General features: G+C 49.7%; 1 protein-coding gene across 2 annotated transcripts in view; it reads left to right on the top strand.

Annotated features, from left to right (window-relative positions):
* UPF1 (UPF1 RNA helicase and ATPase) overlaps nt 1-27,591 on the top strand; it is a 43,134-nt gene extending 15,543 nt beyond the window's left edge. Inside the window, exons 2-24 of one of the 2 annotated variants that reach the window (XM_059696134.1) lie at nt 749-891; nt 2,611-2,700; nt 4,840-5,007; nt 5,371-5,551; nt 9,720-9,881; nt 10,493-10,610; nt 10,752-10,850; nt 11,357-11,465; nt 11,563-11,722; nt 11,827-11,945; nt 14,101-14,265; nt 14,361-14,475; nt 15,210-15,353; nt 15,765-15,978; nt 20,123-20,240; nt 20,620-20,776; nt 21,381-21,523; nt 22,530-22,704; nt 23,066-23,147; nt 24,343-24,504; nt 24,589-24,806; nt 25,195-25,317; nt 25,916-27,591. In XM_059696134.1, the coding sequence (XP_059552117.1) occupies nt 749-891; nt 2,611-2,700; nt 4,840-5,007; nt 5,371-5,551; nt 9,720-9,881; nt 10,493-10,610; nt 10,752-10,850; nt 11,357-11,465; nt 11,563-11,722; nt 11,827-11,945; nt 14,101-14,265; nt 14,361-14,475; nt 15,210-15,353; nt 15,765-15,978; nt 20,123-20,240; nt 20,620-20,776; nt 21,381-21,523; nt 22,530-22,704; nt 23,066-23,147; nt 24,343-24,504; nt 24,589-24,806; nt 25,195-25,314 (3,162 nt within the window). In that variant the 3' untranslated portion in view covers nt 25,315-25,317; nt 25,916-27,591. The remainder of the gene's footprint in view (nt 1-748; nt 892-2,610; nt 2,701-4,839; nt 5,008-5,370; nt 5,552-9,719; nt 9,882-10,492; nt 10,611-10,751; nt 10,851-11,356; nt 11,466-11,562; nt 11,723-11,826; nt 11,946-14,100; nt 14,266-14,360; nt 14,476-15,209; nt 15,354-15,764; nt 15,979-20,122; nt 20,241-20,619; nt 20,777-21,380; nt 21,524-22,529; nt 22,705-23,065; nt 23,148-24,342; nt 24,505-24,588; nt 24,807-25,194; nt 25,318-25,915) is intronic. The other variant, XM_059696135.1, reaches the window with a different exon arrangement.
* The last annotated feature ends 64 nt before the right edge of the window (nt 27,592-27,655 follow it).

Below are 27,655 nucleotides of genomic sequence, written 5' to 3'. Positions count from 1 at the left end.
GATGGAAACGAAGCATTTCCCTCTGCATCCTGGTTGTCACTGTGGCTCCATGGGGGTTGGGTCTGTCTGTCCTGTTTCAGTCTGAATAGTTTTTTTTGTTACCCTCACCCAAGGATATTTTTCCGTTTATTTTTTTTAAGTATGATATTCCTTTTTAAAAAATATTTCTTATTGATTTCAGAGAGGAAGGAAGAGGGAAATAGAGATAGAAACATCAATGATGAGAGAGAATCATTGATTGGCTGCCTTCTGCACGTTCCCTACTGGGGATCAAGCCCGCAATCCAGGCATGCGCCCTTGATCAGAATCGAACCTGGGACCCTTCAACCCCTCTATCCACTGAGCCAAACCAGCTAGGGCTCCATTGATTTTTAGAGAGAGGGAAAGATAGAAATATTGATATGAGAGAATACATCAATCGCCTCCTGCGTGAGCCCTGACCAGGGCCCGGGCCAGGGAGGAGCCTGCAGCCAAGGTACATGTCTGACCGGAATTGGACCCAGGGCCCTTCAGTCCACAGGCCAACACTCTACCCTCTGAGCTAAACTAGCTAGGGTAGGTCTGAGCAGGTTTGATAGGGAAGGGGAGAGCGTGAAATGTCAAAGCAGAAGATACTGAACTGTCTCAAAGTGGAGAGCAGGCCAGCGCTTCATAGGAGGGTTGCCATGGCTTCTTATTTGGGGAGAAGCCACATGCCCAATGCCTGAAGGCTGTAGGCTTGCATGGTGATGATGCTGTTCTGTGGTAGGTTGGAGGACCTGAGGGCATCCTGCAGAATGGGGCTGTGGATGACAGTGTGGCCAAGACCAGCCAGTTGCTGGCGGAGTTGAACTTCGAAGAAGATGAAGAAGATACCTATTACACAAAGGACCTACCAGTACACGCCTGCAGGTGAGCATCAACAGCAGAGGCATCCCAGAGACCGCTGTTGGTCACATGTCCTTGGGAATAAAGAGGTTGCTAGGCCAGTGTACATGTTTCCAGACAGGAGGGTGGGCTCAGCACCCTCTGTCACCCCTGATTATTACAGCAGGTAGGGAGAGGTTCCCCTCTTGGCCTTCCTCAGGTCCGGGGGGTGTTCCTGGTACCTGCCTCACTCACTGATCAGGAAGAACTCTTCTCATTGGGTGAGCATTTGGATTTATAGGGTAAATAGAGCCACTAAGATTTCTCTTACAGAGAGATTACTGTTGGATTTTTTAAAATGTCTGCTTCCTGAAAAGTTGGAAGTGGACAGTCAGTGTGTAGACCTGTATATTGACCAAATTTGGAATTCTCATCAAGAGCAGGACCCATACCTAACGTTTAGACTTATTCTTGCTTTTTTGTTACATGCACAAGAGGAAATTGAGACCAAAAGAGGTAAAATGATCTTGCTTAGGGCACTCAGCCAGTTGGGGCAGCTTTGAGCCTGGACTTCTATTCAGCCCTGCCTGCCCTTTGGGCACACTGCCTCCAGTGTCTACCCACCAAGGGACAGAGCGCTGTATCCTCCCGCCCCCACTTCCCCCAGTTTACCTTATTTTAGCTCTTTGTTCACTCTCATTACAAATGTTTGTTTTTGATGTTTGTTAGTCCTCATTGGAGGATATTTTTTCCCATTGATTTTTTTAAAGAGTAGGAGTGGGGAGGGGGAGGGAAACGTCAACGTCAACGTGAGAGGAAGACATCACTTAGTTGCCTCCCACCCTGACCAGGGTCTGGGATTGAACCTACAACCCAGATACATGCCCTTGACTGGGAATCAAACCTGTGATCCTTTGGTGCATGGGCCGATGCTCTAACCACTGAGAAACACCAGCCAGGGCTCATTTACAAATGTTTTTCCATATATATGAGTGAGGTATTAGTGTTCCTGTTATATACACAGTTTCCAGTCCTGGTGAAGCTGCAAGTGGTTACAGTCTATATAACTCCTTGGTCCTCCCGGCTGTCCATGTGTGGAGGGTTTGGTGGGAAGGTTCTTGGTTGAAGCACATTCTGGTTTGAGACCGAGTTTTGGCTTCATACACATACAGACTCTGTGGAGAGCCAGTGGTTTTGTTTTGGGTATGTTGACTTTTAGAAAAACAAGGTGGGGGGTATTGTAGTGGTGGACTCTCCTGATGTGCTCTTTTGGAGCTGAGCTCTGTCACCCAGGAGCCTCTGCTGCTGGGTCCGAGTTGAGTGTTCCTGGGAGCATGGTGCCCTCTGCTGGAGTGTGAACGAAGCATGGTCACAGCTCACTTTCCAAGTGCCCAGAGCTACCTACGGACACCCCTTTCATAAGTTACATTCCTGAAACTGAAGGCCATAGGAATGACCAGGTTGCCTTTGGGGTGTTGGGCTCATTTGACACCCCACACAGCACTTGCTCCCCACTTGGAAGGGGCTTTGCTGCAGTCTGCGTTATCTCTCAGTGTCTCGATAGTACCCCAGCTCCTTTCTGCATTCACAGGACCAGGAAACCTCAACAGTTAACTGATTGGATTTTGTTAGTAGGAACGTTGGGCTTGAGTATGTTTTTAATGAAAAACTTTAAAATGTTGTAAGAGGAAAAAATTTTACATTCTGCCAAATTAAAACCAGAGAGCGATCTTCCAGTTTTAACTGTTCATTTTTACTTTTTAGTTACTGTGGAATACATGATCCTGCTTGCGTGGTTTACTGTAATACCAGCAAGAAGTGGTTCTGTAACGGACGTGGAAATACTTCTGGCAGGTAGGTATCAGACTGCCATGTGTCTTTAATCAGACTGTGCTCAGATTTGTGTGTAAATTATGGAAATGCTAAAGCGAAGCACAATATAAAATCATGCTAACAAACCTGGGTTTTTTTCCTTCTCTGTGACGGGTTTAACTTGAAACAGATGGTGCTGTGTGAATGCCTTAATGTATTTACCCTTGATTTATTCTCTCATTCTTTTTATTATGCCAGTATGGTTGGCTTAATTCTCATTCCTAGTTTTTATTTATATTTTTCTGCAAGATGAGCTCCTCGCATTCCTGTTCATCTTCATTAAGGGGTGCCCGGGGAGGATGTTCCCAAGACAGTAACGGGCATCCATGAGAGCCACTTCCTGAGAAGGCTCCCTCAGGCCTGAACTCATCGAGTAGTTTAGAGGCTAACACGGGCCAGATCCTGAATCATCAGATTAAATCAAGTTCATCTGACCAGCGGTGGCTCTGGGCTCCCTCCTGATCACCAGCACTTGTGACTGAGCCCTTGCTTGTGTTTGGTATTGGGGTGAGAGCAGTGTGGTGGTGGTGCTTAGGTTGTAGGGAGAGTCGGTCTATCTAGCTCAAGTGTTGGACTCCTTGGCCCCTACCTCGGGTTCATTACATGGCCACAAGAAGCAGAGCAGGGTCTCAGTGGGCCAGGGCTCCAGGGCTCCAGCAAGGAAACAGCATTTTCTGAGGTTCATGTTTTGGAGAAGTAGAGACAAAAATCTACAGGCAGGTTTATGTGCACAGAGCCCCATCCACCCTTCCTGTGCCTTCAGGAGCCGTGGGCGAGGCCTTACCATCATGCTGCCTAAGGACACGGGGTGATTGGATCTTGGGTCATCTCACAGTTAGTATGCAAATTGTGGGGTTCTGAGCAAGGCAAGAAAGGGGGCTAATGTTTTTAAAACACTTAGAAGGAAAAGCATCTCCAGGGTGACCACAAGAGATTCTAGTCCTATTTTCAGAATGTTCTGGACAACTTCTGTTACCATGTTTGCATTAGTTCCTCTCCTGCAGGGAAAGCAATTAAATAAAACTTGTCTTAGTTGGCAGTCCTAGCTTCTGGTCAGCTGTTAAGATCAGGGAAGTGAGGGAAGGGCCTCCATGAGAAAACAGGCTCAGTCAACCAGCATCACATGCTCTTTACAAGGCTTGAGTGAAAGCTAATGGGGTGCCTGTTACCACTGTAGCGGGGGTGAAGTGGATACAGATGGTATAAGAGGAAACCACTGGTTCTGGTAACATGCCCAGTGGTGGTGGCTCCAGAGAGGAGTGGGGGACTTGGGGGGTGCTGAGAATGGTGATGGTTGGTTAGATGACCTGATAATAGACTTCGTGGGGCCAGAGAGGGTTCCAGCCTAACCTTGTGACAGGAAGAGTTTACTGATGTGAAGAGAGGGCTGTCCGAGTAGTGTTCCACAGATCTACAGAGAGCCTGAGGAAGGGCCTGTACCATCCGTGAGCCCCAGTGAGGCTGGCTTGGCACAGTCCATGAATTAGGTGAGCTGTAGCCTGGAAATGAGAGCAATGAGAACTGGCCACACCGAGACAGCAGGATTCCAGAGGATTTCATTGCTGGCCCTTGTGCTTCCTGAGAGTAGCCCTGAGCCCCCCTATTTGATATTTTTTATTGTCCTCAGGTTTTAATACGCTTGCTTATCGAGTTTCCTGGCCTGCAGCATATTAGGAGTCGGTTGTTCCTGGCAGCCAGCACAGAGGTCACTTCCTCGGGGCTTCTATAGGCAGCCCTGTGCCAGAGAAGTGACTTTGAAAGAAGCATCAGAGAAGCTACAAGGAGCAAGAGGAGTTGGGAAAGGGGCAGCGGCTGTAGATTCAGTGAGGCCCAATAGTTGGATTTAAGAAAGCAGGAACTGGAAGGGGGTGGGAGGTGAGAGGCAGAAACTGTGAAATGTGTTAGGAAAGTTCTCCTTAAAAGTGGTTCAAGGCGGATTTGTGCTCAATGGGGAGCCAGTTCAGGGGCGGCTGGTCTCCTGGGACACCAGATGGATGAGGTGTGACCAACCCTGCTAATGGACCGTGAATGGTACCGGAACTTTTAACAGGGATTCAAGAATTGGAAGTGGTGAAAAGCCAAACTTTTGAGTGTTAACTATTTATCATTTCCTGATTTAAGCCACATTGTAAATCACCTTGTGAGGGCAAAATGCAAAGAGGTGACTCTGCACAAGGATGGGCCCCTTGGTGAGACAGTCCTGGAGTGTTACAACTGTGGCTGCCGCAACGTCTTCCTGCTTGGCTTCATCCCTGCCAAGGCTGACTCAGTGGTGGTGCTGTTGTGCAGGTGAGGGCTCCCTGATTTCCCCGGGGGCCAGCTCTGACTCAGTGGAACTTTAAAATGGTTTCTGTTGACTGGCTAGATGTTCGGATGTTCGTGGGTTGGGGCTTGTTGGAGAGCTAGGACTGTCAAGTAACTCTGCGGGTGTGTTCTGGTTAAATCATAAAAATGATTCTGTAAAACCAAAGTCTGTTTTGAGTTTTAAGAGTTCAGAGCTCAAGTGTGTGGGGAGATGCAATTTATTACTAATAATTTAAAGGTAATGTGATCACATAATGAAAGATAGGGACTGCCACCTTGGGGTGAAAGGTAAGTCTTGGGGTGAAGGTCATCTTCATCTGGGCTCTTCTCTCCTTGGGGCTTCTGTAGGCAGCCCTGTGCCAGTCAGAGCAGCCTCAAGGACATCAACTGGGACAGCTCGCAGTGGCAGCCCCTGATCCAAGATCGCTGCTTCCTCTCCTGGCTGGTCAAGATCCCTTCAGAGCAGGAGCAGCTTCGGGCCCGGCAGATTACAGCCCAGCAAATCAACAAGTTGGAGGAGCTTTGGAAGGTGAGGCCTATTGAGAATGCAGTCTTCCTCAGCACTAGTTTCCTGTAGACTTGGGGCAGGGCAAGGGGTGCTGTCTTCGTAAACAGGACATTCTGGAAGGATTCTGGAGCTTCTACCAGGAGGAGTCCTGACAGGAACTGGCCCTGGGCAGCTATGGGTGGACATGTCCAGAGGAGCCTGGGCCTTAGTAGATAGGACTGTGAGTGCATTTTATTTTTTGTTTGTTTGTTTCCATCTTTGTTTGTTTTTAAAATCTTTTTGTTGAGAGTATTACAGGTGTCCCCCATTTTCCCCCCCATTGCTCCCCTCCACCTAGTTCCATCCCTCCCCAGGCCTTCACCACCCTACTGTCTGTGTTCATAGGTAAGATCTTTGGTTAATCTCTTCCCGCCCCCTTCCCTCTGAGATTTGTCAGTCTGTTCCATGCTTTCATAACTCTGATTCTATTTTATTCACCAGTTTATTTTGTTCATTAGATTTCTTGTTTATTTTGATTTTTAAATTCAGTTATTGGTAGATATGTATTTGTTGCCATTTTATTGTTCATATATTTTTTTTATCTCTTCCTCTTCTTGAAGAATACCCTTCAACATTTCATGTAATACTGGTTTGGTGGTGATGAACTCCTTTAGCTTTTTTCTTGTTTGTGAAGCTCTTTATCTGATCTTTAATTCTAAATGAGAGCTTTGCTGGATAGAGTAATCTTGGTTGTAGATCCTTACTATTCATCACTTTGAATATTTCTTGCCACTCCCTTTTGGCCTGCAAAGTCTGTTGAGAAATCAGCTGACAGTCATATGGGTAATCCCTTATAGGTAACTAACTGTTTTTCTCTTTCTGCTTTTAAGATTATCTCTTTGTCTTTAACCCTTGGCATTTTAATTATGATGTCTTAGTATGGGCCTCTTTGGGTTCCTCTTGTTTGGGACTCTGTACTTCCTGGACTTGTAAGTCTATTTCTTTCACCAGGTAAGGGAAGTTTTCTGTCATTTTTCAATATCTTGCTCTCTCTCCTCTCCTTCTGGCACCCCCATAATGTGAATGTTGGTATGCTTGAAGTTGTCCCAAAGGCTCCTTACACTATCTTCATATTTTTTTTTCTTTTGCTCTTCTGTTTGAGTGTTTGTTTGTTGTTTTTTAAATATATTTTTATTGATTTCAGAGAGGAAGGGAGAGGGAGAGAGAGGTAGAAACATCAGTGATGAGAGAGAATCATTGATAGGCTGCCTCCTGCTTGCCCCCTACTGGGGATCGAGCCAGCAACCTGAGCATGTGCCCTTGACCAGAATCAAACCGGGACCTTTCAGTCTGCTGGCTGATGCTCTATCCACTGAGCCAAACTGGCTAGGGCAGCTTGGGTGTTTTTTACTTCCTCATATTCCAAATTGTTGATTTGATTCTTGGAATCTTCTACTCTATTGTTGAATCCCTGTAAAGTATTCTTTATTTCAGTTAGTGTATGCTTAATTTCTGACTGGTCCTTTTTCATGTCTTTGACATTCACACTAAGATCCTTGAAAGTCTCATGAAGATCCTGAGTAACCTTATAATCATGGTTTTGAACTCTGTATCCAGTAGTTTGCTTCTATTTCTTTGATTTGTGACATATTTCTTTGTCACCACATTTTGACTGCTTCCCTGTGTTTGTTTCTGTGTATTAGGTAGAGCTGCTATGTCTCCTGGAATTGGTAGAATAAAAATAGCCTTATGTAGTAGATGTCCTGTAGGGCCCAGTGGCTCAGCCTCCCCTGTCACCTGAGCTGGGCACTCTAGGTGTGCCCCTGTGTGGGCTGTGTGCACAGTCTTGTAATTGAGCCTTGATTGCTATTGGTATCACTAGGAGGAGTTGACCTCCAGGCCAATTGGCTGTGAGGACCAGCTGCGACTACAGTGGGAAAGCTACTGTGCAGGAAACACCCCTATGGTGCAGATCTTGCTTCAGTGGGGCTTTGGTGCTCACTGAGTCTGCCTCTTGTGGATGTGTAGAGTTATAATCTGTAATGGTCTAAAGCTGTCCACTGGGTGCACTGGCTCCAGGGCCTCCAGGGAAGTGCAGTCAGCCACTACCTGGGGCCACCTGGCAGGAGCTACAGAGGGATCTGCAGGGGGGCTGTTTGTACTGGGCTTAGAGGTGCCCAGGGATGGCCCAGCTGTGAAGCAACGTAGACTGATGCTAATGCTCGGTCTTGGGCCTTTTGTTGATAGGTTTGGGACACACTGCCACCAGCTGCAGCTTGTTTGGGAGATTTTAGCAAAGTCTGAAGCCTGAACCAGGACAGGCCATTCATATGGAAAAGTTGCTGCAAACAGCTTGGGTGGGGCTGCAAATTTGATGGGTCTGGGTTTCAAGGAATCCCCAGAGTGGAGCAAACAGTATGCTCCAGGTGGATGGAAACTCAAATATGGCTGCCAGCCAGCTCTGCGATGTAGGAGGCCCCAGCACAGGAACAATGACCCTTGTGATACCCCTGTCTGGGAGAAAGCCACCTCTGAGTTCTGCCCTGATGCCAGACAATCCTGTTCCTCCCCATGTATGTCTGGGTCCCCCAAAGCCACCTGGTACTGGGAATCGGAGCAAGTTCGTGCTCTGGCCCTTTAAATGGAACACCTGGGTCTCCAGCAGCCTCTTGTCATTCAGCCACAATCCCTGCTGATGTTTACAGCCCATAGTTACAGGGACTTCTCTTCCCTGCTCTAGAACTCTGGGCTGGGGATCTGGTGTGGGTTTGGGACCCCTTGTTCCTCACAGGTGGCCTCCGCAGAGATGATCTCCCTCCCAATTAAAAAAAAAGGCACACATGAGTGTTAGAACAGCCTGTTCCCGGCCTCCGCCCCTCCTACCAGCCTCAGTGTGCTTTCTTCTTTACTCCTCTAGTTGTCGAACTTCTGTTCAGCCAACTTTCAGGCAGTTCTGAATGATGGTTGTTCTGTATTTTAGTTGTAATTTTGATGTGGTTGTGGGAGGCAGCAAATATAGGTGTTTACCTATGCTGCCATCTTGGTTCCCTCCCCTGTGAGTGTGTTTTAAAACTTTGCTGGGACTTAGATGTATCTGAGCCCGGGAAGTACCAAACTGTGGTGAGTGTGCAGTGGGAAAGGGGTCAGAGACCCTCAACCCAGTAGTTGAAGGAGAGAGGGGCCTTCCTTTGGTTTTGTGGTGGGGCACCTGCTCTGCCTGCGTAGCCACTTCTCTAGGGAAGCCCTTTTCTGATTTTCTGTTTAGATTTTGCTATAAAGTTTTAATAACAAGTATAGAAATTTTAATTAGGCACCCGTATAACCAGAAATCTTAAATGTAAATTTATCTTTACTTTGAGTGCAAGTTAAAATATTTTTCAGGCCCTGGCCAGTGTGGCTCAGTTGGTTGAGCATCGTCTTATGCACCAAGAGGTCACTGATTCGATTCCTAGTTAGGGCACATGCCTGGTTTTGGACTCAATCCCCAGTAGGGGACGTGCAGGTGGCAGCTGATTGATGTTTCTCTCTCACTGTTGTCTCTCCCTCTCGCTTCCTCTCTCTCTAAAATCAATTAAACATATTTTTAAAAGATTGCTTTTTAGACCTCGTCTAGCAAGGTGTCTTTTCACTTCCATTTTCAAATTACCACAATTTTTCACTGTTCCTATTTATATTTCAGCAGCCCAGATACTGTCCTGTCCCTGTCAGGGAAGAATGTGTAGCCCTATTGGTGCAATGTAGGGTCAGGAGGAAATGGGGAGGGAAGGCTCCTCCTCTGCTCACACAGCCAGAGGAGCTGGAGGTCTTTCTGGCAGCCTGGGAGAAGTGCTGTCCCTCCCAGTTCAGGGCCAGATGGTTGTGGAGGACGCAGCCATTTGATGGTGTAGGTATGTCAGCTGTGTTCCTCGAGCATCATCACCAAGACTTACCCCTATTGGTGTAACCTTGTTAGGAATAGCAGCTGAGGTGTGACCATGGCCTGCACAGGCATCCAGCTCCCTATGCCATGTGAACTTCCTGATAGGAGGGCTCTCCCACAGGGTTGACACCACTGACTGCTGGCACCCTTCTCAGCATCAGCCCAGCATTGGCTTGTCCTGAGAAGTGATGGGTGTTTCCCCATCTCTCTGGTGACTGGTGAGCTTCCATGTAGTTAATCTCATACATGGGTGAAATTGGGGACAAACTCGGTACGGGTCTTGTCTTCTAGGAGAACCCTTCTGCCACCTTGGAGGACCTGGAGAAGCCCGGAGTGGATGAGGAGCCGCAGCATGTCCTCCTGCGGTATGAGGATGCCTACCAGTACCAGAACATATTTGGGCCTCTGGTCAAGCTGGAGGCTGACTATGACAAGAAACTGAAAGAGTCACAGGTGATGTGGTGTGTGCAGGAGGGTGTGGTTGTTTTAACACATCTCTCCTGAGACTGTTAGGATGGTTTTACTTGCAGGCTGCCAACACTATCATGGGCCTCGGCCCAGTGCCTAAAGAGATGGAGCCATGGATCGAGGGCAGATGCTCTGTCACTCAGAGCTAGACACTAGCCTGATTTTAAATCCAACAAAAGTCCCTCACAGTCGGGTTCGCAGTCTTTGCCCATTGCCACGAGCGTCAGATCCAAGGAGCCGCGGTCTGCAGAGGGCACTCTGTGCTAGTCCCACGAAGAGCATGTCTAGGAAGTAAGAGCCGCGGGGCTCCTGGGCCGTGTCCTCAGCTGCTGGCTTCCTTCTCTTCTTCCGAGGACCTTGAGAGCAGACGTCGAACGGGGGATCCTGGTTGTCTTCTGCAGGTTCTTAGGTCCTAATGACTTCTCTCCCAGGGCTGCCCTTGTTGGTGTTTCAGGCTGTTGGATGCTGCTTGATGCACCCCAGCATCATGGCTCATGGAGTTGCCGTAGGGCACATGCCTGTGGATACCCAGACACAGGAGTCCAGGCCATGTCTGTGTCACAGGCTAACAGGGCTCTTATTTTTCATGTGCTCAGACTCAAGATAACATCACGGTCAGGTGGGACCTGGGCCTTAACAAGAAGAGAATCGCCTACTTCACTTTACCCAAGACTGACTCTGGTAATGAGGATTTAGTCATAATTTGGTTAAGAGGTGATTTTAAGTTTTAAAATATTTGTGACCATAAATAGCATAATTCCTAGTTTGCCCTTGTAAAGTATCCCTTAATTTGAACTCTTCCATGGTAGCCTAGGCACATGTTGAAAACGCTTTTTGCTCTCTTTTTCCTGGAAGACATGCGGCTCATGCAAGGGGATGAGATATGCCTGCGGTACAAAGGGGACCTGGCGCCCCTGTGGAAAGGGATCGGCCACGTCATCAAGGTCCCTGATAGTATCCTTTGTGTGAAGAAGAGCTAGCACGGCGGATCTGTGTGTTGGTCACTGTGGAGACCAGTCCTGGGGCCTTGGGTGGAGAGTATGGCCATGGCTGGAGAGACCCCTTAGAATCAAGTTTGTTTCAAGCCACTGAGCCCTTCATTTGGACTCTGAGGGCACACATTTTTATATAACTAGTAGAAGCAATGCTTTACCTGGAGCCAGGATGCTTTGAGATGTTCACCTCATCTCTGAAGCTCACAGCAGAACCTGGATTCTAGATGTGGCCAATCCATCCTGGCATCCTGGATGACACCCCAAGGTTCACGGGGTAGTTTGGGTGGGGGGTAGTTGCAGGGGACCGGGACACTGGACAGAATCTGTCAGAACATGGGGCTCACTGGCTGTGTTGTTAACTTTTGGCACAATGGGAGAGAAATGTCTCCTCAGTAACCAAATAAGAGCTCCTCAGAAAAGTAAACCCAGCTTATGACAAGGATGAACCTTAACTCAGCTTTGCAGATTATGGCGATGAGATTGCCATTGAGCTGCGGAGCAGTGTGGGTGCACCTGTGGAGGTGACACACAACTTCCAGGTGGATTTCGTGTGGAAATCCACCTCATTTGACAGGTGCGTCTGCCTCCAGCTCTAAATGATTCTCCTTTCCTGGGGGTGGGCTTACCACCAGCCTACATGAGCACGTAGCCAACCTGTCACTTTGCCACAGGATGCAGAGTGCACTGAAAACTTTTGCTGTCGATGAAACCTCTGTATCAGGCTATATCTACCATAAACTGCTTGGCCACGAGGTGGAGGACGTCATCATCAAGTGCCAGCTGCCCAAGCGCTTCACTGCACAGGGGCTGCCCGACCTCAACCACTCTCAGGTTCTTATCATCCTGGGGATGGCTGGGGCCTGGCCTGAAGAACTGCTGGGGGCGGGGGTGGGCCGAGGGCATCTGTACCCCCTAATGGCCACTTGTATCTGAAGGTTTATGCTGTGAAGACTGTGCTGCAAAGACCGCTGAGCCTGATCCAGGGACCACCAGGAACAGGGAAGACAGTGACCTCCGCCACCATTGTCTACCACCTGGCACGGCAGGGCAATGGGTAGGGATCAGCAGGCCTGACTGCAGGAATGTCTTGGGAGGGTTACCTGCTCACTGTGTTTTACATTGTTTGTATTAGATCAGGCCTCTTGTTGCTTTTAACAAGACAGCCAGCAGTCTGTTGCTCTTCTTCTTTTTAAAAGATTTTTTAGAGAGATGGCCAGTTCATGGGTGGGTGTTCAACCACTGAGCGACACCAGTTGTTTGGCTCTCTCTGAAATTAAAAAACAACAACAACATGAAAAATATATATTTAAAAAGAAAGACAGCCCTAACCGGTTTGGCTAGTGGATAGAGCGTCGGCCTGCGGACTGAAAGGTCCCAGGTTCGATTCCGGTCAAGGGCATGTACCTTGGTTGCAGGCACATCCCCAGTAGGGGGTGTGCAGGAGGCAGCTGATTGATGTTTTTCTCTCATCGACATTTCTAACTCTCTATCCCTCTCCCTTCCTCTCTGTAAAAATAAATCAATAAAAGTATGTTTAAAAAAATAAAAAGAGACATATATACATGTGTGTGTATGTATATATATGCTGATTTAGAGAGAGGAAGGAAGAAAGAGATAGAAACATCATTGATGAGAGAGAATCATTGATCAGCTGTCTCCTACATGTCCCCCAATGGGGACTGAGCCTCGAACCTGGGCATGTGTCCTGATCAGGAATCGAACCAGCAACCTTTTAGTACACAGAACAACACCCAACCAACTGAGCCACATTGGCCAGGGCAAGCCTGCTGCTCTTAAAGGCAGCTCTGGCCAGTTCACCCAGGTGGCACTGTGCAGTATGTGCCTCAGCTTGGAAAGCCTTCACCATGAGATGGGGGGGTGAGGATGCATGTCTGTTGTTAATAATACTTTGCATGAGTAGAGTGAAAACTGGTTGGGGACAGGGAGTCCTGGACTGGCTGGGCTTTTAGCTCCTGCATTGTACCATTCCTGGCTTTAGTCTTTTTTTTTTTTTTTTTTAAATCTCAGGAGTGGAGAGGGAGAGAGAGATAGAAACATCAATGATGAGAGAGAATCATTGATCGGCTGCCTCCTGCATGCCCCCTACTGGGGATCAAGCCCGCAACCGGGCATGTGCCCTGCCGGGAGCCGGTCCATCCTTGCTGTTTCAAGGGACCTGGCATATATGGCATACGGTTCTTAATGTGTTTGCTCACCTTCTTGGCGCTGTGTTTTAACCAAGGTCACCTCTCCAAGAAAGGTTGAATCCCCAGGTAGGGATTTTCCCCTGAAGTTAGGGAGGGAATAAAACTCCTTAACTAAGTGCCAGGCGGGTAGTTAATCAATTTAACTACAAACAATCATGCTTAAGCTACATAATCTTTACTCCCTGGAATGGAGATAAGAAACGCCCTAACCTTTGTAATAGAGATTGACAGGATTAAAATGAACTGGTATAAATACAGATGTAACAAGACAGCAAGACACAGAACTTATAACACAGAACTTCAGACACAGAACTCATGAGACAGAATTCAGAAGACAGCAAGACACAGAACTTAGGAGACAGGGCCAGGAAGACAGGACCAAGAGAGACAGAGCCTAGGCACAGAACCTACACAGAACGTTCTCTAGAGACAGAAGAACTTCACTGGCGAGAGCATGCCGGAGGATCCTGGATAGGGACTGGCCTCGGAGCCTGGAGGCGGAGCCTGGCGAGAGAGCATGGCAAAAGATCCTGGACTGAACCTGACTGTGGAGATTGGCAGGAGAGCCTGACTGGGACCTGGTGACTGAACCTGACTGGAGTACCTGGACTGAACCTGACTGGAGAACCTGAGCAGAACCTCTCTGGAGATCCAGACCAGAACTTGGCTGGAGATCTGGGCTAGAGATCCTGGCTAGGCTGCTGATCAACTGAACGCTGTCTCCGTGTCCTTCCTTCTTCGCCGACTCCATCTACACTTTTGGGAACCCCTGGACCTGCTGGGGTTGGACCCCGGCAGTGCCCTTGATCAGAATTGAAGCTGGGACCCTTCAGTCAGCAGGCTGACGCTCTACCCACTGAGCCAAACCAGCTAGGGCTCCTGGCTTTTAGTCTTAGGTTTGTCTGCACTGCCTGTGATTCAAAACAACAGACTTAGGTTGTTTTGCATTTCATTAATCTCCTCTGGGCAAGCACTGAGATACTCATTTGCTTTATGTTTAAGGCCTGTGCTCGTCTGTGCTCCAAGTAACATAGCTGTGGATCAGCTGACTGAGAAGATCCACCAGACTGGGCTGAAAGTTGTGCGGCTCTGCGCTAAGAGCCGCGAGGCCATTGACTCCCCAGTGTCATTCCTGGCCCTGCACAACCAGATCAGGAACATGGATAGGTGAGTGTCAGGTACCTGGCTGCAGGTGTGTGTGGGGTTCTCTGTGTGGCCCTGGTGCAAGTCCTCCATGCCCACTGCTGTGCCTGTGCTTCCAGCATGCCAGAGCTGCAGAAGCTGCAGCAGCTAAAGGACGAGACTGGGGAGCTGTCATCTGCCGATGAGAAGCGGTACCGAGCCCTGAAGCGCACAGCTGAAAGGGAGCTGCTCATGGTGAGGGCCTGGGCCTCAGGGCATATGATGGCACCTTTAGTTAGGTTGTGCCTACTTTTGGAAGAAAGCATAGGTACCCTGAGACCACACAGACATGATTTTTTAGTAGTTTCTACTGCCTGTCAGCCTCCCTGCTGCTGGGAACTTGGGATCTTGGTCTGTACCCTCGGGGTGGGCCTGTTATTTCATGACAAATCAACCAAAAGTGGATCCCAGCCCAGCACCTACCTGTTCCCCGGCTCAGCACTGCTCCCTAGAGGCTGTCTCAAGCACGGAACCGTCTGTGCTGAGAGGTTTTCTCTGGTAAGGCCCCACCACTTAGGACAGTGATGGCGAACCTTTTGAGCTCGGCGTGTCAGCATTTTGAAAAACCCTAACTTAACTCTGGTGCCGTGTCACATATAGAAATTTTTTGATATTTGCAACCATAGTAAAACAAAGACTTATTTTTGATAGTTATTTTATATATTTAAATGCCATTTAACAAAGAAAAATCAACCAAAAAAATGAGTTCGCGTGTCACTTCTGACACGTGTGTCATAGGTTCGCCATCACTGACGTAGGATCTCAAAAGTTTATGTGAGTGCCGTCAGGGAGAGACAGCTTGTTTTCGTGGTTGTCAGGAGGGCAGAGACCAGAGTGGTATCCTGTTCTGTCCTGCCCACCTGCCCTTTGGCGCCTGGTAAACTGTACTGTTGCAGTTGCCCCTGATGCTCACACACTCTCTTCCCCAGAACGCGGACGTCATCTGCTGCACATGTGTGGGTGCAGGAGACCCCAGGCTGGCCAAGATGCAGTTCCGCTCCATTCTTATCGACGAGAGCACCCAGGCCACAGAGCCGGAGTGCATGGTCCCTGTGGTCCTTGGAGCCAAGCAGGTGAGCCAACCCCTTTCATGGTGTTCTTGTTTGAAAACTGGTGTGCATTCTCTCCTGTTCAGTTCTGTATAATTCTTAATGCTGGAGGCTGTGTGTGTGTTTTAATGTCCTATGAGGCTGGGTTCTTTTGTTTTTTGTTTTTAAAGATCCTGTGACACCCTGGCAGAGCGTAGGGATGCATGGTGAGCCCTTTAAGGGGTCTTTGAGAGCATCTCTGTGTGTGTCCTGAATGAATGTCTGAGTGTGTTTCATGTCTGTGGTGGGCAGTTTCCCATGCCCAGTCAGTATCTTACCACTGGAATTTGCATGACTGGGTGGTTATGTGGACCCTGGGCCCCTTAGTCTTCTGAGAATGGATGTCCCAGCTGCTTCATGCTTGAACCTCTCACCTGTGTGGGCCTCTCATCACAGCTGATCCTTGTGGGTGACCACTGCCAGCTGGGCCCCGTGGTGATGTGCAAGAAGGCAGCCAAGGCCGGGCTGTCTCAGTCACTGTTCGAGCGCCTGGTGGTGCTCGGCATTCGTCCAATCCGCCTGCAAGTCCAGTATCGGATGCACCCTGCACTCAGTGCCTTCCCATCCAACATCTTCTATGAGGGCTCTCTGCAGAACGGTGTCACTGCAGGTAATACTCGGCAGGGGGTCAGTGGGAACATGCGATCGCTTCCTTCCTGAGTGGCTTTATTAGCAACCATTTGTGTGTGAGGGGTGCCTCCAAGAGGTACCGTGGTCAGCAGTACAGCATGTCCACTCTGCAGTGTGGATGGCCAGTTCTCAGAGCCCATGCCCTGGGGTCCACAAGATGGGAAGGCAAGACTCCTTTCAGAGTGAAGTTGGCATATGCCCTTTGCTGTGCTGACAGTTGCACTAATGGTTCAAAAGCAGCACTGGGAACCAGCAGGGATTTCAGCAGGAGTCTGGATGGTTCCACCAGACTACTGTATGTCATCACTGCCACACGCTTATGGCAGCTAACACCCTAAGTGCATATTCTTGTGACACTGGTGGATATGCAAGGTACTTGATGAATGAAGTACTCACTGGTCACTCAGCTGGGGGGGTATTTATTTTCCTGAAAACAAAGCAAGCTTATGACTTATGTTTTAAGAAAAACACTAACAGCTCGGCTGGCGTGGCTCAATGGTTGAGCATTGAACTATGAACCAAGAGGTCAGGGTTCGATTTCCCAGTCAGGGCACATGCCCAGGTTGTGGGCTCAGTCCCCAGTAGGGGCCGTGCAGGAGGCAGACAATCAGTGGTTCTCTCTCATCATTGATGTTTCTATGTCTCTCTCCCTCTCCCTTCCTCTTGAAATCAATAAGAGAAATACATTTAAAAAAAGAAAAACACTAACAGTATTTACCACCAGTGATAAACATCTGAGGATTCAACAAAAATTAGTATTTTAGAACCCTCATGCCCCCTAGCATGAGCTGACTAAGTCTTCCCAGTGCTGAGTGGTTTTTCTGATGAGATTGAGGTGGTGGCAGTGTCTGAGGGGAGTCAGTAGGTACCTCTCATCCTAACAGCTAGTGAGGGTGTTGCAGTCAGTTGGGTCAAAGGCTGTCCTGTGCACAGGGCAGAGAAGAGAGGCTTTCGTCAGAGGCCTACCCGGCACCGTCTGTCCAGCTTTGGTGGAGAATTGGGAGATTCCTACAGTTGTGGGGAAAGCTATAAAATATGTCACCAGTCCTAGCTGATTTGGCTTAGTGGATAGAGTGTCGGCCTGCGGACTGAAGGGTCACAGGTTTGATTCCGGTCAAGGGCGCATGCCTGGGTTGCGGGCTTGATCCCCAGTGGAGGGGAAGGGGGCATGCAAGAGACAGCCAATCAGTGATTCTCTCTCATCATTTCTATCTCCCTCTTCCTTCCTCTCTGAAATCAATAAAATTTTTAGAATTAAATAAAATCAGGATGGATATCTTGGCTGTGGAGGTTTCCCTGAGGAGTGAGGGGCCCAACCCCACTCCAGGCCCCCTAGCCAAGGGTTCCAGTACCAGGAAGAGAAGTCCCCACAATTCCTAGCTCTAAAATCAGCAGGAATTGTGGCTGAGTGGCATGGAGGCTGCTGGCCCCAGGCAGTTTCTCTTAAAGGGCTCTTCCTCAGGAATCACTCCCTCTGAGCTCCCGCACTGGGGCAGCAGCTTGAAAGGAACTTGGGACATTGAAGGAGAAACTAACCTGCCTAGAATTAAAACAAGGGCTGGAGGGGCAGTGTTCTCCGGACAGAAGTGCTGGCAGAGGCTTATTTCTTTGCCGAGGCCCACCCTCCCCCCCACGCCCTGAGCCAGCAGGCAGGGCACCCTAGTTAAATCTCCATCCACCTGGCTCACACTTTTCACCCCACTCTGGTGATTCCCTGAAACCCCACACCTCCCTACTTGCAGTCTCATCTAAGCTATTTCCAGTGGCTTTTTCATACAACTGGCCTCTCTTGCCTCAGGCTTTGGACTTCCTTAAAATTCCTCAAGCAAGCAGCAGCTGGCTTGAGTGTGCCCCATATCTCTCAGTAAGTGGCCCCAGGCTGAGCACTAGCAGCAACTTTCCTTGATTCAGAGGTTGGCCTCTCCTGGACACCTTCAAGTCCAACACAAGTAGCAGCCATATGCAGATTGCTTTGGCCCCGAGCAGGGCATAGGCAGACTTTGTACCTCCCGGGAGGCCCCAGAGCCTGTGCACCTGGTGGTCAGCTTCAGACCATGCCAGTTTACAACCCTACCACACTCAAAGGGGTGAACTCGGTGAGTACCAAAGCCCCACTAAAGCAAGTCCTGCTCCATGGGCTGGCTCCTGTATAGCAGCTCTTCAGCTCTAGTCGCAGCCAATCCTCACAACCAGTTTGCCTGGGGGTCAGTCCCTCCCAGTGATGCCGACATCAATCAAGGCATAGCTACAGTAGGACAGTGCACACAGCTCACATAGGGGCACAACTGAGTGTCCAGCTCAGGTGAGTGGAGAGGCTGAGTCACTGGGCCCTACAGGACACCTGCTACTCAAGGCCACTCTGCCAAGTCCGGGAGACATAGCAGATCTACCTAATATATAGAAACAAACACTGGGAAGCAGCCAAAATACAGAGAATTGTCTCAAATGAAAGAACAGAAGGAGATTCTTCAGAAAAAGAACTAAATGAAATGGAAGCAAGAAAACTACCTGATACAGAGTTCAAAATAATGGTTATGCTCAAAAAACTTACTGAGAATTTCAAGAAACTTAGAGCTTGAAGGATCTTCATGAGAACATCGACAACGTAAAAAAGGACAGGTCAGAAATGACAGATACACTAAATGAAATGAAGAATAATTTACAGTGGAGTAGAGGGTGCCAAGAATAAAATCAATGATTTGGAATATAAAGAAGCAAAAAACACCCAATCAGAACAGCAGAAACGAAAAGAATCCAAAAAATATGAAGATAGTATAAGGAGCCTCTGGGACAACTTCAAGCATACCAACATTCACATTATGGGGGTGCCAGAAGGAGAGGGGAGAGAGCAAGATTTTGAAAAAATGACAGAAAACTTCCCTTTACCGGATGAAAGAAATAGACGTACAACTCCAGGAAGCACAGAGTCCCAAACAAGATGAACCCAAAGAGGCCACACCAAAATACATCATAATTAAAATGCCAAAGGTTAAAGACAAAGAGAGGATCTTATAAGCAGCAAGAGAAAAGCAGTTAGTTACCCTAAGGGAGCGCCCATATGACTGTCAGCTGATTTCTCAACAGAAACTTTGCAGGCCAGAAGGGAGTGACAAGAAATATTTAAAGTGATGAAAGCAAGGACTTATAACCAAGATTATTCTACCCAGCAAAACTGTCATTTAGAATTGAAGGTGAGATAAAGAGCTTCACAGACAAGAAAAAGATAAAGGTGTTCATCACTACCAAACTGATATTACATAGAATGTTAAAGGGTCTTCTTTAATAAGAAGAGGGGGAGGGGGGATAAAAAATAGGAACAGTAAAATGGCAATAAATTCATATCTGTCAGCAATTGAATCTAAAGATCAAGATGAACAAATAGGCAGAATAGAGGCAAACTCAGGTACAGAGAACATTTTGACGGTTGCAGGATTAGAGGGGTGTAGATGGTATGAGTGAAAAAGGTGAAAGGATTTAGAAGTACAGATTAGTCAAAGCCCATGGATACAGACAGTAGACAGGTGAAGGCCTGGGACAGGGTGGGCGATGGGTGGAGGGAGGCAAAAGGGAAAACAGGGACATCTGTAATACTCAACAATAAAATAAACTTTGGGGGGAAAAAAATTGGCAGCAGACCCTGGGATAACGGGCCACTGTACTCACCAGCTGGCCTCTGTCCTCACTTGAATGATAGAGACAGACTTGACTTCATTTCTAGCTTGACATGTACACTGGCATGTCGGCGTTAGGCTGTTGTCATGCAGAAATACCGGTTTCCTCACACTGATCTGCTGGATAGATGTGCTCCTCTGACAGGAGAGGTTGCTCAACAGTGTCATTCACAAAAGCCGATTGTAGAGGCTTTTGAGTCCTGCGAGGGCAGTAGGAAAGCTCTAGAAGGAAATAGGAGAACATCTTCATGGGCATGAGCATAGGTTTCGTAAAGTGGCTGTAGAAAGCACCAAACAGTAAGACCTGTTCAGGGAATGAGCAGCTCTTTGAGTGTCATGTTCACGGCTTCACTCAGTCCTTGCCTCTTGGGCAGGGGATCCTTTTGGATGGCTTCTGGCTGTATTTTTCTTCTCTGACGGGAAGTGTTGCCTCTTTTCCCTCCCCAATGACAGCGGATCGAGTGAAGAAGGGGTTTGACTTCCAGTGGCCCCAACCTGATAAGCCGATGTTCTTCTATGTGACCCAGGGCCAGGAGGAGATCGCCAGCTCGGGTACCTCCTACCTGAACAGGTATGCAGAGGTTTGCCTGCCACAACAGCTGGCTCAGTGGCAGCTTGGCCAACTCTTAATTAATGTAGGTGATGCTGGTCTGAAACTGCCCTCCTCACTCTGCTCTGTTTAGGTTTCTCAGGCCACAGCATATTCTCATTTCGCTTTTCAGTGTTGTTTTTGTGTTGAGCAGATTCTTTGTGTGTGTGTGTGTGTGTGTGTGTGTGTGTGTGTGTGTGTGTGTGTATGGTGAGCTTTTTCTGTCCTCTATGACTCCCTTGGTCCAGGACAGGATGGCCCCAATGTGGGCGTGGGCATAGCTGCCCCGGCACCTCCCATAGCCTCTGGTCTCAGGAGCCCACAGGTGCAGCCCAGGGAACTGAATGCCTGGTTTCCTTAGGACGGAGGCTGCAAATGTTGAGAAGATCACCACGAAGCTGCTGAAGGCAGGTGCCAAGCCGGACCAGATTGGCATCATCACACCCTATGAGGGCCAGCGCTCCTACCTGGTGCAGTACATGCAGTTCAGCGGCTCCCTGCACACCAAGCTGTACCAGGTGCGAGCTCCATCTCCCTCTGCCCCACTGACCTTGATCACCTGGCCAGGGAGGTTTGCATTTGAATGTTAACCTTTCTGCTGAGTCCTGCAAATCAAGGCTGTCTTAAGAGTCAGAAATGTGAGAGACAAGGTTCATAAAGTTGTTTTTCTCAGGATACTTTTCAGAGCATAACTTGAAAAGGCTGCAGGGTTGACCTGTTAGGGCTGTGGTGTGTGCTACTTTGTCGTGGATGTTTCTTATCCATGAGAAGGCTGTCCACTTTTAGGTCAATACCTGGGTAAAATGTCCAGGTGTATCTCATGAGGGTGCAGGACAACATAATTATTTTTCCATGTGGACATGAACCATACTATAAAGTATGGTTCTGACAGTGACATGTGATCTTCGTTCTGTTAACTTGGGAACAGTCTTGGGTGTTACAATGAGCAAGTACGCTTTTATTATTGGAAAACAGATTACCAAAAATAAAAAGACAAAGCGGGAAGGCCAGGAGAGCAGGGCCGGGGACCAGGGATTCAGTGGTGCATTTGGACATGCTTCATGTTGCCTGTGGGTCTTTGAGGGCAGCCAGCTGACTGACCATGACCTTGTGTCCCTGCAGGAGGTGGAGATTGCCAGTGTGGATGCATTCCAGGGGCGTGAGAAGGACTTCATCATCCTTTCCTGTGTGCGAGCCAACGAACACCAAGGCATCGGGTTTTTAAATGACCCTAGGCGGCTTAACGTGGCCCTGACCCGAGCAAGGTACAGTGGTTGAATCTTGTCTGGGCTTGTAGGTGACAATTGCCACCTTCCTGTCTCAGGGTCCTTCAGAGGGACTTTTCCTCGGGGTCTGATTTTGGGAGGCTTCTCACTTCCTGGTCCTCTTGTTAACAGTCCTCGCACCCAGCCAACCTCGGGCTGGCAGTACAGGGCCTGGGATGGGGCCTTCGCCAGTTCCTGAGGTCCAGAGGCTACAGCAACAACTTAGAAAGCAGGGCTCACCTGCAAGTACTTTGCTTGTGTGTCCGGTGGTTTTCTGTGGTCTCAGGCTCATGGACAATGTCCATTCTGGCCCTTATGACTTGAGATTCAGACCCAGTGCCTGGCGTGTGTCCCTGTCGAGTTATTGAACTATGAGTCTAACGTTTTGGCCTTGACTCCTTTTTGGTTCTGGGATGTAACTGCTCTGAAATAGTGGTAACAGCAGAAGAGACTTGGAGAACAAGGTGGCTCCCGTGCTGCCCCTGTGCCAGCCAAGGTCAGGCTCATGTTCCCACATCAGTTCTTTCCCCACCCAGGACACTTGGTTTTCATGGTTACCCCCTTTCTGTTGTACACTATTGTTAGGTGGCCCGCATGGGGACGTGTCCCTAACACAGCTGGGTGAAGGTAAGTGTCCACAGAAGCTAGGCCCAGGCTCAGGCATCAAGTTGCATGCCTAGTCAGGATCCCTGAGGCATCTCAGGAGGCCGACTTGAGGCTACAACAAGGAAACTAGTCTCTGAGCTAACCTGCTATCCGGGGTTTTTGTCATCTGAGCCCCTAGAAATCCACTTCCAAATAAACTGAGTGCAGTGTTAACAGCTTGTAGGCTGGGCTCCAGTGCCAGTCATCATGGGCAGGCCAGGCATCTAGGCAGGGAGGCTGAGGGTGGCCCCCAGTGACTTTGGACTCAGGTTTTGAATTTGTTTGGCCTCAGACTGTTGTATGTGGTGTTTGTTTGCTATGAGGCCATAAGCACCATGTTCTTTGCGCCCACACCTTGCAGATATGGAGTCATCATTGTGGGCAACCCTAAGGCCCTGTCCAAGCAGCCCCTGTGGAACCACCTGCTGAATTACTACAAGGAGCAGAAGGTGCTGGTGGAGGGGCCTCTGAATAACCTGCGGGAGAGCCTCATGCAGTTCAGCAAGCCCCGGAAGCTGGTCAACACCATCAACCCTGTGAGCTGTGGCCGATAGTCAGGAGGGATGGGACCCCTTTTCCTCCAATCCCCCATTTTGGCACCTGGCAGTGAGCGATGGCTGGTGTAGCCTGTGGAAAGCGTGTGCATGTCAGTGTTTGAAGACGAGCAATGCATGCTGGCTCCCCACACCAGTGTCCTGAGGTTTATACGGGCTGCGAAGTGCTGGGGGTATCTAGGAGTGAGACAAAGGCAGTTAGGAAACCTTGTGAACCCAGGGTGCCTTGGGGGGTTAGGGGTACAGGGCTGCTTGAATGGAAGCCAGAGATGGAATGTGGAGCATCAAAGGCTGTGTTATTGAAAGAGGAGTGGTATTTCTCACCTACCCAAATGCTCTGCAGGGAGCCCGCTTCATGACCACAGCCATGTATGATGCCCGGGAGGCCATCATCCCAGGATCGGTCTATGATCGGAGCAGCCAGGGTAAGTCCTCTCTGTGGGGGCCTGGGCCAGCACTGAGGATGTTGACCCTTCCCACGCCTGCACTGCATCTGTCCACAGAAACCTTCCTGACAACGAGTTCCTTCTCAGCTTCCCTCTCTGAGATCAAAGTGTTGGTCTCTGGCAGTTTCTGAAAAGAATATATTTTTAAATAACACAGTCCTGCCGGGTTGCCCCCATGCTTCCCCCCTCCCCCCGCCCTGTGCTCCCCTTTTCAATGGGAACTCATACATGCAGTCCCTCCAAGTGGCCTGCAACCTCATTTCAGGTTTTGTCTCTTTCTTGAAGTCCCCTCTTGCTCTGTCAGAGCTCTGAGTTGGGAGCATGTTCTCGTCTCCTAGTGGAGTCTCTATGTCCAAAGGCTGAGTCTGACCCCTGCTGGCTGGAACACCTCTCTTCTTCCTGAGCCAGTGTAAACGGTTCTCTCTCATCCCCCAGGATCTTGCCTGCTGGGACCCTTCCCCACCCCAATCAGCACAGAGGGCGACACAGTGCCCTGCCACTCACTTCAGTGCCACCTGCCCATGTTTTTTACTGTGGGCTTTGTTCCCTCCTATGCCCAGTATTCATCCTGAGGGCAGGTGTACCCCAGCTCCTCTTACATGTTCTCGGCAGCCCCCTTTCTCTGACCCTGTATTTGCCTGGCCTCTGGGTTCAGATTGGGGATCGTGTTATCTAACAACAACAATCCTCTCATCACATCCAGCAAGTTGCTGTGTAGCTGAGGGTGTCCAAGGTGCTTCTTCCCTCAGTCCCCAGGGGCTGACCCAGAAGACCATGTTTTTAAGTCCATGGGGGCCTTTGTTTGGTCTGTGGAGCTTAGGCATTCTCTTGCTTTTTAGTGTGTGTGGTATGAACATATGTTTTGGCACAGAAAGGACCACTTTTATTTGAAATATTGAGTGGTAGTTCTCAGTTGGTCAGGTCCCTATAGTTGTGTCAGAATCCCCTAGGGAAAAAGGTGGTTTCCCAGGCACCACCCCCAGCAGGTTGAGAAGGGGATTGATGGTGAGAATCTGCAGCAGGCAGTTCTTGCCATAGGGACACCCTAAAAACTGCAGGCAGAGCAGTGACAGGATGGGATAGGCGTCCCACTGCAGGCAGAGTAGCTGACTGGAAGTAGGCAGCAGACTCACCTGTACACAGTGGATAACTTGCCATTCACCCTGTCTTACAGGCCGGCCCTCGAACATGTACTTCCAGACCCACGACCAGCTCGGTATGATCAGTGCTGGCCCCAGCCACGTGGCCGCCATGAACATTCCCATCCCCTTCAACCTGGTCATGCCACCCATGCCACCACCAGGGTATTTTGGACAGGCTAACGGGCCAGCTGCAGGTGAGCGAGCACCAGGCCTCGGAGCAGAATCACTTGTCATCTAGGCTTAGACCTCCTTTAAGGAGCCCCGCCGCTGTATTTCAGGCCGAGGCACCCCGAAAGGCAAGACGGGCCGTGGTGGACGCCAGAAGAACCGCTTTGGCCTTCCTGGGCCCAGCCAGACGAACCTGCCCAGCAGCCAGGCCAGCCAGGATGTGGCATCACAGCCCTTCTCCCAGGGGGCCCTGACACAGGGCTACATCTCCATGAGCCAACCCTCCCAGATGAGCCAGCCTGGTCTCTCCCAGCCTGAGTTGTCCCAGGTGAGCTGGCTACACAGAACTTGAAATGTACATCCACTTGCAGAGAAGTTAGACCAACCCAGGGTGCCCCCCCCCCACACACACACACACACAGACACCCCTTGACACACTCCCCAAAGGACTCAGGAGGATGGCCTCCTGCATGGCTGCCCTCAGCAGTGGTGCTGTGGGTTTAGAACATTGTCCATGATGCTGCCCCTTCAAACAGTCCTAGCTCACCCGCCTCAGTGGTGAGGTAGCCAGTGTGGGTCTCCTGCTGCTCAGGTTCAGGACTGCTTTTTCAGACTCTTCTCTAGGCTTGCGAGGGGCTGAACACACAGCAGATTCTCAGAGTTGCAAGGACATGTGCCAGTTCTCTGGCTGCTCATCTCCCCACTGTGTCTTTCAGGACAGTTACCTTGGTGATGAATTTAAGTCCCAGATTGATGTGGCACTATCGCAAGATTCTACGTACCAGGGGGAGCGGGCGTACCAGCATGGTGGAGTGACGGGACTGTCTCAGTACTAGAAGGCAAGCCAGCTCCGGAGGAGGGCTTCACCGGGACCTGGACTTGTCAGAAAACTCGGGAAATGTGGGAGTCTCAAGTCCAGGAGGGGCCAACTCATCATTGTGACCTGTCACTTCAGGTCCCTGCACCTCTCCCTGTGTTATGTCCTCTCCTGCGAGTCCTAGAACTCCTGAGAAAGGCCGATGTGGAGGCCCATAGCCCCCTGGGCAGGCAGGGAGGTGGACACATCCCTTTCCCTGACTGGCAGCTTGTGAGGGTGATGGGTCCTGGCACAAGGTGCATAGGGAACTTCTGCAGAAGGTGCCTGTGAGTCATGCCTTGCGGTTCCCATCTGTCGGTGTGCCAAGGAAAGCTGTGTGCTGGTACTGCTGGGAGAAGGGGTGCCACTGTTATAGCACAGGCTGTAGCCTTAGCATTTGACTGCCTTCTATCTCTGGTTGGAAAGTCAGTGGTCTAAGGGCTGTCCAGCACGTGAGGTCCCATTTTACAGGTGAGAACATCGGTGCTAAATGGAAGTAGGGAGAGCAGCTTGCCTTCCAGGCAGGGCTGGGCTCCTACTTTCTCTGATAGCCTGTGCCCTCTCCCTCCCTCTCTCCACAGGTGGCAGCGGAAGAGCTAAGCTTTGTTGCTTAGTCCATCAGCATCTTATTCTGGGTAATAAAAAATAAAAATAAATGGATACCTGTTTTCCACTGCTAAAACTGAAGCACCACTGAGCAACAGGAGAGGGAGAGGAGCACCCGAGGGAGAGCAGCCCGAGATAGTGAGCGCCCACTGCTGGCACCGCGGCGAGGAGACAGAGGGAGAGCGGAGGTGGGGCCGGCCAGCCCGAGAGCCCTGCAGCCAGCTCGCCAAGGAGGCCCAGCTCGCCGCGTCTACACCTGGGTCTGCGACCAGGAGGAGGGAGGAAGACCCTCATCTCAGAGTAGCCCTTTCCTCTGTTCTTTCTTTCTTTTTCTCTTTTATTGAAAGGGGACTACGTTTTATCAGGAACAGCTCACACTTCTGTGCTGAACAGGCTCCTTGCAGCCATGCCTAGAGAGCCCGCTGAGGCGCGTGTTCTGGCCACACTGAGACCTTGCAGTCACGCTGCCTGTGTTCTAAGAGGGTTTTCATTTAAAGAAAATGTGGTGTTTGGGGTTTTCTGTTTGTTTCTTAAAGATTCTTTCAAAGGAGTACTGAAAAATACTTTCCTGAGTTTGTCTCTCAAATCTTAGTGGTGGACCTGGGAGATGCAAGAAGCTTCCAGAAACGAAGTTTAAACGAGACACACAACGAGGTTAGGATGAACACCTGTGACGCGATCATGGAGAGGAAGATGTTTGTTTTCAGCTTAGTTTCCAGCAGCTTCTCCCTGTGCGTCAGGGCAGTGAGAGAACATCACCTGGGCCCACGGGCTCCGCTGGACTCAGAAGCAAAGCGCTTCTCACATGCAGTGGACTCGGTCCCCTGAAGGGCCCAGCAAAACCAGCCATGAGGCTGGAGGGTGGGGAGGTGGTCGTTCCTCAGCCAGCGGCTGCTTCCCCAGGGAGGCGCCCAAGGTCCCTGTGGCCATCAGACAAGCCGAGAGCCTTGCCCCCCCTTTCTCTCCACCCCACTCCCAAATTTTGAGCCCTTCTACCTGTGAGCATAGCTTCAATGAGTTGGGGTGGTTTTCATTTTATTTGGGAAAAGGAGTTTCAGAAATAAGTTGGTTCTGTGCTGAAGGTGCTTGGGGGAGTGGATCACTTCAGCTGTACAGACGCATCCACCTGGATCTGCATTGGGAAGTTCTTGTGGTCGTGAAAGGTACCCTGTGGGGGCAGGTGTTGGTCACCGTGGTGACCACCAAGTTGAGGACTGTTTCCTGCCTACCCAGGTCCTAGTGACCGTGACCCCAGCATCCCTTCCCCATGTGTCTGACACTGGCCCTTAACCCAAAACCTCCAGATGCCATCTGGTACACGGAGAGACAGGGACACACAGGCACCTTTCTTCTGGCAAGGCCTCTTAGCCCGTTGCTGTAGGGCTTTTGGTAGGCCACCTAGAGGCATTGCGCTTGGATAGGCTTCTGCTGTGACCCTGTATGCACCGCCCCTGCCCCCCCCCCCCCCCCCCGCCCTGTTCCTTTTTGGAGTGCTCTACCTCGCTCTGTGCTGTTGGCTTTTATTCACCTTCTAGCAGCAATTACTCTGAGTTTTCCAAATCAAGGAGCATCTGTACCAAGGCAATGTCACTTCTGATTTTTGGTCAATTTGTTTTAAGCTCTTTTGTCACCAATAAAATGTTAAAAACAACTCTTGCATGTGTCACAGAGCTGGATAAGCTACAGGGGGTGGGAGAGCACTTAGGTCTGGGGTC

The sequence above is a fragment of the Myotis daubentonii genome, chromosome 5 (genome assembly GCF_963259705.1).
Source record: "Myotis daubentonii chromosome 5, mMyoDau2.1, whole genome shotgun sequence".
In the NCBI taxonomy this organism is placed as follows: domain Eukaryota; kingdom Metazoa; phylum Chordata; class Mammalia; order Chiroptera; family Vespertilionidae; genus Myotis; species Myotis daubentonii.
Note: the sequence above shows the minus strand (reverse complement) of the source record. Positions and strands in the feature narration are given on the sequence as shown.